Source organism: Hippocampus zosterae, chromosome 17 (genome assembly GCF_025434085.1).
Source record: "Hippocampus zosterae strain Florida chromosome 17, ASM2543408v3, whole genome shotgun sequence".
Taxonomy (NCBI): Eukaryota; Metazoa; Chordata; class Actinopteri; order Syngnathiformes; family Syngnathidae; genus Hippocampus; species Hippocampus zosterae.
Genome location: NC_067467.1, coordinates 5,022,975 through 5,038,144, shown reverse-complemented (window position 1 = coordinate 5,038,144; position 15,170 = coordinate 5,022,975). Strand labels below are relative to the sequence as shown.

At 44.1% G+C, this 15,170-nt stretch overlaps 1 protein-coding gene and 8 non-coding genes across 9 annotated transcripts in view; 8 read left to right on the top strand and 1 right to left on the bottom strand.

Moving 5' to 3' along the window:
• Positions 1–15,170, bottom strand: part of znf385c (zinc finger protein 385C) — a 62,524-nt gene that overhangs the window by 39,752 nt on the left and 7,602 nt on the right. Inside the window, exon 2 of the mRNA XM_052048380.1 lies at positions 4,729–5,019. Coding sequence (XP_051904340.1) covers positions 4,729–5,017 — 289 coding nt within the window. The 5' untranslated portion in view covers positions 5,018–5,019. The remainder of the gene's footprint in view (positions 1–4,728; positions 5,020–15,170) is intronic.
• trnai-uau (transfer RNA isoleucine (anticodon UAU)) lies at positions 13,403–13,496 on the top strand. Its single transcript has 2 exons — positions 13,403–13,440; positions 13,461–13,496. It is a non-coding gene; the product is annotated as a tRNA-Ile (tRNA).
• On the top strand, positions 13,567–13,660 carry trnai-uau (transfer RNA isoleucine (anticodon UAU)). The gene is made up of 2 exons: positions 13,567–13,604; positions 13,625–13,660. It is a non-coding gene; the product is annotated as a tRNA-Ile (tRNA).
• trnai-uau (transfer RNA isoleucine (anticodon UAU)) lies at positions 13,731–13,824 on the top strand. Its single transcript has 2 exons — positions 13,731–13,768; positions 13,789–13,824. It is a non-coding gene; the product is annotated as a tRNA-Ile (tRNA).
• Positions 13,895–13,988, top strand: trnai-uau (transfer RNA isoleucine (anticodon UAU)). Its single transcript has 2 exons — positions 13,895–13,932; positions 13,953–13,988. It is a non-coding gene; the product is annotated as a tRNA-Ile (tRNA).
• Positions 14,059–14,152, top strand: trnai-uau (transfer RNA isoleucine (anticodon UAU)). Its single transcript has 2 exons — positions 14,059–14,096; positions 14,117–14,152. It is a non-coding gene; the product is annotated as a tRNA-Ile (tRNA).
• trnai-uau (transfer RNA isoleucine (anticodon UAU)) lies at positions 14,223–14,316 on the top strand. Its single transcript has 2 exons — positions 14,223–14,260; positions 14,281–14,316. It is a non-coding gene; the product is annotated as a tRNA-Ile (tRNA).
• On the top strand, positions 14,387–14,480 carry trnai-uau (transfer RNA isoleucine (anticodon UAU)). The gene is made up of 2 exons: positions 14,387–14,424; positions 14,445–14,480. It is a non-coding gene; the product is annotated as a tRNA-Ile (tRNA).
• trnai-uau (transfer RNA isoleucine (anticodon UAU)) lies at positions 14,724–14,817 on the top strand. Its single transcript has 2 exons — positions 14,724–14,761; positions 14,782–14,817. It is a non-coding gene; the product is annotated as a tRNA-Ile (tRNA).

The following is a 15,170-nucleotide window of genomic DNA, read 5'->3' as shown; positions in this document are numbered from 1 at the left end:
TTATACGTCGCAGCGGTGTTTCCAAACCTTTATTGAATGAAGGCACATGTTTTATAAAATCTAGTGGCAGAAATCTTTTTTAAAAACTCCCTCTTTAGACTTCATGACATCATTGCTGCCATTTTGCATTTCAGTCTATGGCATTGCCTTTGACCTTGTGGAAAAAGGACAGTAATTTGGGCGGGTGGAACAACACTGGTCAGATATTTTGGCATTTGGCGTTTCACAATGGAAATGTAGTAGCTAGCTCGTGCGGCGCAAGTTAGCGTAGCACCAAGCATTCCCATGATAGCTACCAAGCAGCAAGGAAAGCAGAGGGAGTCGTGTGACAGTTTAACGTCGATGCAATGTCCATCAAACGTGCTTGAGACCTTTTTTTTGTAATATTTTTTATTGCCAAAATATATAATACAAAAATCAGGCAATCCTTAATTTACACGGGCTAATTGATCCAATTTTCACGCTGAGGCAGATGACCTCATCAGGCGTGAACCCAATTGGTTGGTACCGCTCAAATCTATACCGCCTAATCTCTAGGCCAAATTTAGACAGTCAATCGCAAATATGCTGTGAAGACTGCACACCCCTGTTGAATAATTCTGAATAGTAGGCACTAAAGTAAATAGCCCACACAATATGAGTCCTTTATTTTAGTCTGTCATAATACTTCTGCCCGTGTTTTTCCTTTCTAACCATGTCTCGGCCTTTGATTTTGTGGAAGGAAATACTGTGTATTCCACTGTCTGCTATTGAACCTTGTATGTATGGAGCTGAAATGTTTTGAGCCCCCCCTTGGAGACTACATCAAAGGTCCGACATCATACCTCCCTTTGGGCCAACCTCTTCGTGCTGCATCCCCGCGTCTAATAAGTCACTCTGGTGTAATTGTGCCCCTCTGAAGTTGGGCAATCATGGTGCTCAGAGAATGGCGGAGGTAAAGACAAGATGAGGGTGAGCAGTGGGGGGGCGATGAAGGAGGCAATGTCATGGGGTCTTATCATTTCATCTGCCTCGAATGAGAGAACTTTTCATGTGGCTTTTAAAGGTGATGGATGGACAAGGAGGAGGAATTGTCCAGAAGAGAGCCATGAGTTTCTCCCTTTTTAGTTTCTAGAATATTCAGTATATAACTGCCATGATAGATGCTTTGGGATGGAGATGTCAAAATGAAATTCGTTCATCTGAGAGACTGTTTACAGGCCTATGTCTATTAACCTGGGTCCTGATTTGATGGAAAAGCGCTTCACCACAACTTATATTTGCTGACATTTAGGAAAGCGGCAAGCCATCCAATTCGTTAAACAATTTCAAGGCTTTCTGCACAGACAAAACCACTCGAACCGACAAAATGTGATGCGCAGCAATGAGCGCTTCTTCCTTGCTCCCGCCACGTTTCTCGGATCAGCGGATCTCCTGCGCGCCGCCCTTGCGGGACCACCGACCTTTTCCCAGAGTCTGAACTCGCCGTCACGAAGAGGGCAGCCCCCCGGGCAAAGCGGGGACAGGAGCGGAGAAGGAAAGTGGCTCGGGTGCAAACTGCACAAGACTCATTAGCTAGGTCACATTTCAAGAGATGACAACAGCTTCAACGTTTGTTTTGTTGTTTAGGCGGGGTTCTGAATAAAGGTGTAATGTTATGCCAAAGATCCCGGTACGGCATGACCAGCACCTTGGTTTTAAGGTGTGGGTGTGTTTCACACCGAGTACATTCAACGTGTCCCTTGCGTAAAGAGGAAGAGAGAAGTCATTTCCCCATCGTCGAGGAAAAAGAAAATAGAGGAAAATGGCACAAGGCGACACAAAAATAAAACACAGATGCGCAAATGCATTCATGCAGAAAATCCTCGCCTTTAATCCAATCCGTCACGCTTTATTAAAGCAGCGGCGCGGCAGAGAAGATGGCATCAGACGGGCGGCCATGATGACGAACGCTCGCCCAACAGGCACGGCAAATTTAAACACATCCCCACCCCCTCCGCCCCCGCAAAAAAAAGTGCACACATCAGAGGAAAATGAGATACGGAGGACCGTGAAAAAAATGCAAATTCCCTCTCCTCCTCCCTTCCAGTTTTGGTTTGGCGGATCCCGCCGATGCTGTGTGCGCACACGCACAGACAGGCGCACACACACACACACAGACAAAAACACACGTGTTCACTTTGCTAGGTCAAATTGGGCCTCTCTCCCATCATCATGTCATCATCTGCTTGCCAAGGCTTCCGTCTGCACGACATATGAACAAGCATGCCAGGCCCATTTTATACGCCACGCGGGAGTCTTACTGCAACGTTCATGACAGCACTAATCATAAATAAATAAGTCCTCTGTGTGTACCGCTAAACGGCTTGACTCTGATTTATGTGCACACGTTTACAACGAGGACAGGAAGAATTGTGCTGGAAGTGTGAGGTTTTCAAACCCTTAGCCAAAATGATCAGTCAAAGCAAGCAAATAAATGTGGTCAAAGACGCACGTCATTTAAAAAAAATAAGTACAAATGCAGTAATTACGTGTGCAGCATTTATAGCAAAGCATATCAGGGGAGTGGAATTTTAGAAATGAAAGAAAAATATAATAGAACAAGAAAAGATGTGATTTATTGAAATGGGATTTATAAAAAATATTTATAAAAGTAAAAAACACTTCACAAGCTTCTAGAGGCCACTACTGACGCCCCCTTGGTCAATATGCAGACTGACTTAACAGGAAGCAACTTTCCGCTCATTGGCTAATTCCCCCATCACTCAGGCCTCTTTGTTTGCTGCCATCCACACACAGTGAGGAAACACGTTGCACTAAACGCACCGGTCGAAAAGAGCTAACAAGCAACAGAGGAGAACGAGGCTTCTCTTGTACTCACATCTCACAATTGGACACAGGAAGGTGCCCAATTTGATATGACAGCAGACTGAGGGCATCAAGACAACTGCGTTCTGCACAAAAGCGAGACCATGGAGTCGCAAAAAGGCAAGATCACATTTGCGTGTGTCAGCTGTGCTTTGTCATCTGAAGCCTCAAATGAATCTTCAATCGGCGACAAGCAGTGGTTCACACCAGCTGTATGATATCAGTTTGGCATACGGGGGTGATCGGGTACTACCTGCTTTTACCCAATAAAGCAGCAGTTGTGGGAGGAGCATTAGTGAGCCAAGTTGTGCAGTCAAAAAGGGTTTTTCTAATTACTTAAAAAGATGTGAGCAAATGCTTGACAGAAATCGTCAAGGTCGAAACATCCAGTGGGGGGGGGGGGGCGTTCATATTGCCTGAAAGGCAAAACTCAGGGTGGTATAAAATGCTTAATGACCTTTTGCCACACGCAATTTAATCACTTAAATAATTAGCAAAGGATTTGAGCCCAGAGGACAGTCATTTCTACTTCTTCACTTTGCTTTTCAATGTCTTCAACTCCTTAGTTTAGAAATGCTTTTGAATATTCCACTTTTAAATACACAAAGCAAATTGAGTTACCTTGTGCGTATGAAATGTGCTAAAATAAATAAAGCTCGGTTGCCTTGCCATTAGTGGATGCAGAGAGACAATGGACAGCTTTGTCGTGCACGTGACTTGATGGGTCTGGCTGCTGCACATGTCCAGCATCAACGCCAGAAGAAGGAAGGATGGGTTAAAAAAAAAAAAAGAGCCCAGACCTACTGTCAGCTCACTGAAGCAGAGCAGGGAGCCAATACACGCCGACGATTCAAAGAAACACACATTTTAAAGATCTTTTTTTCCAGGGGGTGGAATTTATGAATATATAAACACATCTGTAAGTATGTGGGCTGACACAAACACTTATTTACTTACTTTTTCCACAGAGGACCTCTAAAAATATCGTACACGCACACACACATAAAGCGGAGGGGCAGAGGAGCTGAGGACACAGCAGGGCGGCGTGCAGCCTGGGGGAGTCAGCAGAAGGTGAGTGGAGATAAGGCTGCGCGATTGTGACTGTGTGTCAGAGAGAATCTGCACACGGCATCGGTTCAGCACGGCTCCATCGCACCACATGCGCATTTACATCACCTGCAGTACTACTGACCCCGACGGAACGCTCAGCCAAGGCACGCCCACGTCAATCCGCTGTTTTAATATTTAACAGCAGAAGACAAGAGAATGTGTGGTTTACGGCGGAGTCGTCAAACTTCACCAACATAATCCATGTGCACACAATAAGCGATGCTCAAACGTGTCACCCATGTATATTCTGTGGTAATCGGATACAATCAAGATCAAGTTTATCTTTGAAAGCCCGCTGGAAATGACCCTAAAATGGCCGCTGCAAACCAAAATGGCTGACTTCTTTCAGGCATGGACTGGTGAGATTTCTTTTGAGTCTACTCATGCTAGACATGTCTCAAGATCCCTTGAAAATCGGCTTAACATGGCCACTTCAAATCAAAAGATTTTTTTTTGTCGCTTTAGGCAGAGCGTCTTGATATTTTTGTGGGTCTCGTCATGCTAGACATTCCTGCTAAATTCCATGTTGCTAATAGAAAATGTCTGCACACTTCACCAATATTCTTCTTGCCCTACACAGTGTAAAAAAAACCCAAAATTGCTCATTATTAAGCATCTGCCATATACTTTTTTGTGGATCTACTCATGCTAGACTATAGGTTATGTTGCAAACTGAAACAGGCTAAATTGTCAAAAAAAACGTCTGAAGTCAGCTAACTTCACCGCCATGCTTTGCGCCAGTAATGTCACCCAGTTTTCTGGTCAGCCCACCTGTATTTTTTGCCGCCTTGCTTCCTTGGCTGTTCTGCTTGAGCCTCCTCTGGTGCGACTTGCCGTTGTAGTGGATCTGCGCTTGCGCCGCCGAGTTGAGCTGAATGTTGCAAACGTCGCACATGGTGTGGATGCGCTGTTTGCGTTCCTTCTTGGGCCTGTGAGCGCGCCCTAGTGGCGGCGGTTGGTCGGCTACCGTCGCCTGGTTGCAGTCCTTGCTGTCCACGGGCACGTCGGACCGGTCCAGCTCAGAGCTCGGTAGGGCAGATTGGTCGAAGGGGCGCTTCATAGCTAGATGGGAAAGGGAAAAAAATAACAATGAGAACACTACTTCCACCCCTTCGTATTTTGACAGTGAACATGATACTGAATCCCTGTGTGAAAAGCTGATTTCCAAACTGAAAGAGCTCGGATTCCCCAAGCTTGCACATGTGCAACCTGAGCCCCGTTCCGGACGAGGGAGCATCCGCAAACAGAACAAGCAAAACAAACATGATAGACAACATGGAGGAAAATGCCAGGAGCTGAAGCTCACCTGGCATGCACCACAAGGGGGAGACAGAGAGCTTCAGTGTGACTCTGAGGTCTAATGTGACCCTTCTTCATCCTTGGAAAAAGATACAATACAATATAATACATGCTGATTTATATAGCATGTATTGCTTATTCCCCATACACAAGTGTATGGGGACTAAGGGCCCAAGTTCTACTTCTCATTGACACCAATTTAAGGACCTAAATTAAATTCTATTGTGACTGGGGAGGTTTTGGTTGATATCATAATTATTCATTGATTTACAAAGCATTATTAGGGACCTGCTGGAAAAAAAAACATCTAATGATAGTCGTCTTCCAGGATAAAAGGATAGTATATTATTTCATTTTTGAATTTCACCTTCAAAATATGAATGTTTCTTTAATGACTCTTTTCCGAATGTAGCTACTGTCATAACAAATAAATAAAATCTAAAAAGCTTGGCTGTCCCTGAAATACACCCGCCTCTGCGTGTCTGAGTTATTCACGTAAATACCACAACCACACACACACACACACACACATACAAGGGCTGAAAAAGACATTACAGCGGGCAGCGTCCATGAAAAGCCACTATTCATGTTGCCCATGTGCGAGCACTCAAGAGGCCCCGTCAGATGTTTTGTGCAGAAGCTGCACCCTGGCATCGAATGAAGAACATGTCTGTGGTCTTCAACCCCGCAAATCTACGCACACGCCCGATGGGGAACTCGGGGAGATGCCCTGGAATTTCAGCGGTTGGGGAGGGCGTTTCTTCAGGAATTGCATCTATTTTCTGTCATCATGCACGATGATTGACTTACATGTCAATACTCTTGTAGTCTTTCAACACTTCCTCGAAATATTTTGGCTCGCCAAAGAGGAGGGCCAACACACCATGTGTGAATGACTCAGCAAAGCTGTGCAAAAGAAGAAAAAAAAGCCAACAACAACAAAACATTTACGATACGGTGTCTGTGACGACCACGTCCGAAAATACACCAGAGCGCTCTCCATTCTTCTTTCTCATTCAAACAGCTGTAACCACGAGCCCACCTGGAAGAGCAACCCCGCCCATCTACTGCGCCCACACTTGACACAGCGGGCGAGAGACCCCCGGAATCACTCTAATCCGAACACACGAACAACCATATTTTAATGGTGTCATCTCCCATGTTCTGAACACGCAGGATGCCAGCCCTGGAGGACACCTGTGGTTTAGATCCGCACAAGGATGATTTCTCCTTTTGATAGGGTCAGTTTGCCGCCAACAAGAGCACACCTGGATGCTAGCTAACGCACGCACACATACTGTGTACTGTGCTAGAGCAACACTCCAAAGATAGAATATGGAATAAAAACACATTCATAAGTGTGCCGCTGCTTTTTGTTGACAAGGGCGGGAGGGGACAGAATGTGGTCACAGTTGGATATAATATAATTGTGCTTGTTAGGGCAATCACGGAGGTTATGTCACCACACAAAAGGCATCAATGTAGAAATATACACTTGACAAATAGTTGGAAACTACCGAATTAAGAGTGCGGATTCCTACCATGCCCTTCAATCGTGCCTCGTAAAGGGACCTCGCTCTCATAATTGGCTTACCACCACCGCACCCCTTATTCATTTTTCAACCACCCCCCAAGAAAAACATAAATAAAAGTCTTCCGGTTCTCGAGCTCATCAAACATTCTTGAGCCTGTAGTTAAAGTTAGCAGGAAAACAGAAAATGTTCACATGGAACCACAAACTCCTACTGGGGTAGTGCCCATGAGGAGTATCCACAGATATACCAGCAGGGGTCTCGTCCAACACCGGATATAGTTAGACAGGGGCACCACCCCCCACCTCCCAGTATGGCCACAAACAGAATATTATTTTCAATGCTTTGAGCCCATTCTTAGGCTGAATGGGCAAGCAAGCACCTGACACAACTGGTCACGTCCGAACAACCGTTTTGACTAAAACATGCCTAAACTAATTATTTTTCATTCCTGACGACGAGCTAGATGAAATGCCGGCGGTTTTCAAAATCCCGCCAGTGGTTTTCTTGCCGTACGCATGAAGTAATTCCCTTCCAGACGCGGCATGAAGGACATCTGCCACCGGTGGCGTCAACACAGAGAAGCCTGAGGTGCAGTCGCAGTAATGCGGACTGACAAGCGCGGGCCTACCATTAACTCTTATTTTACAGCCTGTTTCTCTAAACGTACCGAAGCTATTTAGTCTTTCCGCAATGAAGAGACGACATGATGTTTTAAGATGAATGCAGGTCAATAAATCGAACGTGCCACAATGAATCAGCGACATCAGAGGGTAGGCTCATTCTGGCACATCAGGAAGTCAGAGGACACTCGCAACATGGACAAAATTAACATTACGAACGTGCTTGAGACTCGACATCCACATTTTTTGCTCCCATGAGGCACAATCCGGATATGCACAATCTAACTTGAATGAAAGTGTGCGGAAATATGCACATTGTCAGCGATGTTGACGAAAATACTTCCTCCCGGTAATTATAAGCATTAGCGACACAAGGGAGAAATGGGCGAATGTTCAATACCGAGCGAAGTTGTTTGTGTAGGCAGGCCTTGCTCAAGTCTTAAAAATCTAACTTGGGATCCTTCAGTTGCCGGCCACACGCTCAACCACTCGGCCGCAACTGCTCTGGACTTGCTGACACTGTAAAACTCAATTTTATTGGCCGCTCGTGGTCTCAATGGCACAAATGTCCCGATAAAAGGAGATATAGGGGGATGGCCAAACGCTGCTTCAGCATTCAGTACAAGTGTGTGTATGTGTGTGTTCATGTGTATGTTGGGGGGCGGTGGTGGAGTAGTGTAAGTATTATTATCCTGGGATTAGCAATCGTGTCTATGTTAGCATGCAGTCTGCCCTTTGCAATAATCTGTCCGCGCATCCGTCATTCCCACTGCCAACACTTGTCGTTCATGTTGCCAAGCTACTCCACAAACAAGGACCAATAAAATAATTAGCATAACCACAAAAAATTCTCAATTGTCCTCAAGGTTTACATAAAGACATTCATGAGGTCTGTCCAGACTACCTTGTCAAAAATAGCGCATGTTAACTTAATTGAGGACGACAGATTGTTTATTGCCAACTAAATAACCTTTGGAGTTACGTTCATTGAAAAATTTTCTTTCGCGGTCACGAAAAGTCGCGAGCACGTGTTTTTGTAAATGCTTGGGGGAATTTTGTGTTCAACAAATGTGATCTCTGGGGTTTTTGTAAAGATCAAATATTTTTTCTTCAGCGTGCCTATAGTAATTGAGTTTTCAATGGCTCATTCATATTCATGAAAGAGCCTCAATTGCGTTCTATGTTGAGTCACTCTCTCTTTATATGACCTTTGATTTTACAAAATTACGCGCATTAGGTTCATTGAAGCATCTACATTACCTTTGATCAAAACATGTTTGGCTGAGACTCAATGATGTTTGGTAAAGGATGAAGAGAAAATATGTTTTTAGAAGGACACAGACAAGGAGGTAGGAAACAAAGAAGCCTTTGAAAAAAAATGAAATATGGCTGATATTTTGTACATATTTTCAGTATAATTGTGAGAAATTATTCAAAATCAGAGCGGGGATGGTGTGTGAGGCTGCCTCCATGCCCATCGACTTTGCAATCAGAGCAGACCTGCACACCGCTGAGCCTGGAGGAGTAGGCACAGGATGGAAATGAATAACTCGAAAAAAGAAATTACATTTTTTGATGGTAAAAAAAATGTGATGAATAGTCATAAATCACACACGCATAATGTCATAACTCTGCTTGCAGATATGCGCTATCTGGGTCAGGAGCTGCATCTCACTAGTCACCGGGGGTCGGTCGCTCGGTGATGGATGGACTGCAGTTACACACTAAACACGCATGTGAACTCACACACCCTTGACACACCATCTTGTTCAGAAGCTGTTAGGATACCATGACAACATGCCCACTTTCATATGTGCAGCATTTCCGTGTGTGTGTGTGTGTGTGTGTGTGTGTGTGTGTGTGTGTGTGTGTGTGTGTGTGTGTGCGTGTCCCAACCTCACCACAAACTCTGGCCCAACTTCCCATTTTCTGTCATCACCCCAAAGAGCTGGAGAATAAACCTATTAGCGGAGTTAAATTAGGCTAATTATGCAGCACGCTGTTAACACACACAAGGGTGTGAGAGCATGCCGTTTCTGTGTGTGTGCGTGTGTGTCTGTGTGTGTGTGTGTGCGTGTGCGTGTGTGTGTGTGTGTGTGTGTGTGTGCGTGTGTGTGTGTGTGTGTGTGTGCGTGCCGTATCATTTTTGTTTATTTTCATAAATCTATTGAGCGCCAGTCAATATTAAATTACAAATACTGTATGGTTAAGTATTGTTGTAAAACACATGATGTCTACTGTATCTACTGTATTTCTATCTCTTGACAGCGTGCGGTGGCTGTTTCCCGACTTTTAACCTGGAAATGGATTTTTGACTTTTGTGAAAACGTCATTCAAATTCTATGCAATTCACTTCACCTCAATTTTGAATCGCAGCAAAACGAGCCGCTGAGACTCAGCCACTTGTGAAATCTTGGGGCACAACCCCGCACACTACGCGACTGTGCGGTGGAGTTTCGCCACATCGTCACATTCCCGAATAGTGTTGGCAGTGTGATCTTGATCTTAGCATCTTCAAAATGGCAGTCGAGAAGAAGATGAACACCTCAGCGGGTCAGTGTGTTACGCAATAAACGGCTCATGTTGTTGTCGTTGTTGTGGCCCTCTCCTAGAATAGAGTCACGCTTATGCTAACTGGACATAGTGGTGACAAGCGGTGATTGTCACCGGATGTCATCTCAAGACTATCCTGAAATAGACTCAGATGTACAGTGTGATTCACGAGTCAATCCTAAACGTGGATACTGAAGAGACGACAATCACAGATTTCAGGATTCAGACTAAAGGAGTGAAAGCAACAGCACCATTTGTGCGATTGGTTAGTATGTGGTAAGTTTACGATTTACAGAAATGTGTTAAGGTTGTGATTTCAATCTGGAGCAACTTTATTTTGTCGAGATAGAAAAAATAATACTGTGGCTCCAAGCATAAATGGAACCGTTGCCTATCGTGAATCAGATAAGACATTACGATCACGGCAGTTCATCGTAAAACGATGATGGCGAATGGGACGGCAAAGGAAATGGCAGCCGAAAAGGACAGCACGTGGTGTAGAAAGAGGTAGCCTATTTTCACCAACCAACACAATACAAAATATTCAGTCAGCAATGGCCATTATCAGCCCATTACCTCTCATCTCACTCAATTATCATCCATGGAAGAAGAACGGTCATTACGACCAATTTTGTTCAACACATGATAACGACTGCAGAAGTAGCCATCCCGTACATCAAGTGGAGAGTCTTCTACACTGTTTACAAATGCAATTCTGACCAATCTGTGACAGGGTAGACGCTGTAGCACAAAGGATGGAAATGAGATCTTATCATATGGCGCTTCGTTTGACGCTTGAAAAGCAGGTCTGATTGGACATACTGCCCACCAGATGGAAGCCATCGACAACTACCCCATTCAGAAAAGAGGTCATTCAGCTCCAGAGGCGCAATCAGTTAGCGCGCAGAAACTGCGCACGGAAAATGCTGAGTCTGGTTGGAAGGGCCTTTTCAACCTGAATACAATGCGCCTTTTGAAGAATGCTATGATTACTTTTTTTTTCATCCTGTGTGAGTAGATCATTGAGCATTTTTTAACATTTTTACACTATCATGTTATGTCCTCCTGCTAGCGTAGCAGAAGAGCAAATAACCACCTGAGGGCAGACAGAAAAAAAAATCAAGAACCGACCTTGAGATGTATTGCAAATAAATCTGGACGCTGTCAATCAAGAAAAAAAAGAGAGGAAGATGAGGAGTGTATCAAGAAATAGAGATAGTGCAAAGGTTACATACACACCCATTTATCCAGTCAGTGACTTTCTCTGAACGAAGGGCGGTGGATTAGTGAGAAGTACTGGCTTAGCCTGTAATTCAAAGCATTTTCCATGAGTGATTAACATGCCAGTCAATGGGGGTGGAGGGTGGGGGATGGGCACAGACCCCCGCCGCGTGTCATCGCCTTAGCATGACAGATCATTCAATACCCAGAACGACTGTAAGGAATGGCAGCTTATTCTTGGGAACTTTGTGCCTTCAACTATTGCTTGATTTGGTGGCACACTACATTGTAGGCACACACACACGCACACACACATCCTCTAAGTAAGACATGAGTCACCTCTATGACTTTTGTCACTGCTGTCTGACAATGTGACAGAATCAGATCAAATCAACGAACGTCAGACATTCCTCAATGAGTGACACTGTATTTTTAGGATACTATTATACGAAATGACTCTCGATATATACGCAACAGAGAAGGCCTCTTGCGCTAAGCTAGCTTTTCATCTTCACAGCGGAGGCTTAGTGCTGCAGTTTAAAGGGGGCTAAAAAGACCTCAGGCAGCTAATGGTCCTTCACACAAGCTGAGATTGAGACAATCATCAAGGTCAAAAGGCAAAGAAGCCGCAATGAGGCCGGGATTTGACGGGTACGCGACGGCTGTAGTTGAGCAAACATGTGGTGGTGGTGGTGGAGGGGCGGGGGGTTATTTTTGTAGAAAAAACATGTAGAATTAGCGGGAACTTGTCTCAGAGGTGAGTGTAGAGGTAGGGATTTTAGAAATTTGAAAAAAATACCCTACCTCTAATTTCGGTTTCCCGCATCATATTAGTTGTTGTATTTTTTTCATGTATTTATTTTAAAACTCAATAAATAACTCATTCATTTATTTGTTCTGGTGTGCACACCTTAGCCAACTGGGGGCAGTATAATACAGACATATGGATTTCCTGTCTCGTATTAGTATGGCAGTAATATTAGCTCTTCTTTGCAGAGGGTAATGAATACTGTACTTGATATGCTTGTGAGTTTTGTTCTATTGCCTGTCTACATGTGTTGCCACAGTCTTTGCGCTCAGATAGCTGTTGCCTAGGTGGGTAACAGCAACCTTTTACAACATAAATGAGACTTTTGAGCCTGTGTGCCTTTGGATTTTCCTATTTGTATGTTAGCATTAATGTAGCAGAGGCGATGTAATTGTTGTAAATACACTTGTAATTCTCTTTTCCGTTTACTTTGACGTGAACATGCGCATACACACCAATAAGGAGTGGCGTGTCAGTAAATGGAGCCATGAACACAACATACAGTAGTAGCAACCAAGGAAGTACAGTAGAAAGTTTAACAACCGTTCCCCCGCATGCAAAACCTCTGATAAATATTTGCTCAACTATATGTGATCGGAGAGGGAAGAAGCAAAAACTCTGTGACAGACGTCCTCATTTAGCTTCATTACCCGCCCTTTAATGCCTTCACACTGACACACGCACATAATAATAGTCATTAACATCAAGTTAAAAAAAACAAAAAACATTGCCGTTAGATGACGTCATTTTGTGAGAGTGGATAAGAGGGACATTGACCGGCCCTCCTGTTTGTGCCTGTTTTTTGAGCTTCATCCATGCATGGCAGCCCGATCTGCTGAAATTTGAAGGTTGACTTGTTTAATAAGATGCCGATGCTTTTGCATGCGTGCTGCTCACACCCACACATCACTACTGTAATTTGACACACACTCACCCCCCAAAAATAATAAATAAATAAATAAATAAATAAATACATAAAGAAAAAACTAGTTAGTTGACTAGGGCTGTGCAATTAATCCTCACCTGGAGCACCTCAAACAAACTACAAATGAACTCACGAATGACAATCAGTTCTCTTGATCAAATCTTTCACCCGCCCTCACGGATATGAAAAAAAAAAAATCTGTTAGAAGCGTAGCAACAGCTCCAATCGTGTGATTGGTAAGCGTGCGGTACTTATGAAACAGTCATCCGCAAAGGAATCCCGACGTTCTGAGTTTGAACCTCACTTAAAGTACAGGTACTTCGACTGAAATGGAAATGTCTATCAACTGCATTTGAAATCTTATCACCCCTTTCGGTGTAATCGATTGTCGCCTCGATCAATTAAGCTGAACTAGAAATTACTGAAAAATTGCAATATATTTCTGGTGACTTCCAAAGCTTTTTCTGAGAATCACGCAACAGCAGCCCCAGTGGCGTAATCGGTTAGCGCGCGGTACTTATAAGACAGTAACTTGCAGAGTGATGCCGAGGTTGTGAGTTCGAGCCTCACCTGGAGCAGTTTACGTTTTCGTGGACTCGAAATTATTTAACATATTTTAAAAAATAATAATAAACTGAAAGGCCCGGTGCTCCAGTGGCGCAATCGGTTAGCGCGCGGTACTTATAAGGCAGTAACCCGCAGAGTGATGCCGAGGTTGTGAGTTCGACCCTCACCTGGAGCAGTTCACCTTTTAGTGGACTCGAAATTATTTAACGTTTTTAAAAAAATAATAATAGACTACAAGGCCAGGTGCTCCAGTGGCGCAATCGGTTAGCGCGCGGTACTTATAAGGCAGTAACCCGCAGAGTGATGCCGAGGTTGTGAGTTCGAGCCTCACCTGGAGCAGCTCACCTTTTAGTGGACTCGAAATTATTTAACGTTTAAAAAAAAATAATAATAAACTAATAACCCAGGCGCTCCAGTGGCGCAATCGGTTAGCGCGCGGTACTTATAAGGCAGTAACCCGCAGAGTGATGCCGAGGTTGTGAGTTCGAGCCTCACCTGGAGCAGTTCACTTTTTAGTGGACTTGAAATTATTTAACGTTTTTTAAGAAATAATAATAAACTGCAAGGGCAGGCGCTCCAGTGGTGCAATCGGTTAGCGCGCAGTACTTATAAGGCAGTAACCCGCAGAGTGATGCCGAGGTTGTGAGTTCGAGCCTCACCTGGAGCAGCTCACCTTTTAGTGGACTCGAAATTATTTAACGTTTAAAAAAAAAAAATAATAAACTAATAGCCCAGGCGCTCCAGTGGCGCAATTGGTTAGCGCGCGGTACTTATAAGGCAGTAACCCGCAGAGTGATGCCGAGGTTGTGAGTTCGAGCCTCACCTGGAGCAGTTCACTTTTTAGTGGACTAGAAATTATTTAACGTTTTTAAAAAAATAATAATAAACTAATAGCCCAGCCGCTCCAGTGGCGCAATCGGTTAGCGCGCGGTACTTATAAGACAGTAACCCGTGGAGTGATCCCGAGGTTGTGAGTTCAAGCCTCACCTGGAGCAGTTTTTACCTTTTAGTGGACTCGAAATTATTTAACATATTTTTAAAAAATAGTAATAAACTGAAAGGCCAGGTACTCCAGTGGAGCAATCGGTTAGTGCGCGGTACTTATAAAACAGTAACCCGTAGAGTGATGCTGATGCTGAGGTTGTGAGTTCGAGCCCCACCTGGAGCAGTTTACCTTTTAGTGAACTCGAAATTATTTAACAAATTTAAAAAAATAATAATAAACTGAAACGCTAGGCGCTCCAGTGGCGCAATTGGTTAGCACGCAGTACTTATAAGACAGTAACCCGTGGAGTGATGCCGAGGTTGTGAGTTCGAGCCTCACCTGGAGCAGTTAACCTTTAATGAATGAAAGACCTGAGGTGTATTTACATGTAGCATAAAAGCATCACGCAGAGCAGGAGGTACTCTCCCACTATTTAATATAATGGATATGTTCAACAACACAAGCAAGTTCCAATTGCTTTTTGTTCATGGTCATGAAGCCAGCTGCAACCAGGCTTTACATTTAATCGATGAACGTGCACCTTGTCCTCCATCACTCCCTCGTTCACCTTATTTTCTCTTCTAATGGAAGACAGGACTCATAAGAGGGGAGGGAGTGAAAGGAGGATGTAAGGTAATGATGTTTGTGTGTGTTGACATGGAACGCTTTAGCATGAAAATAGTAAAGGGCGCATGTTAGT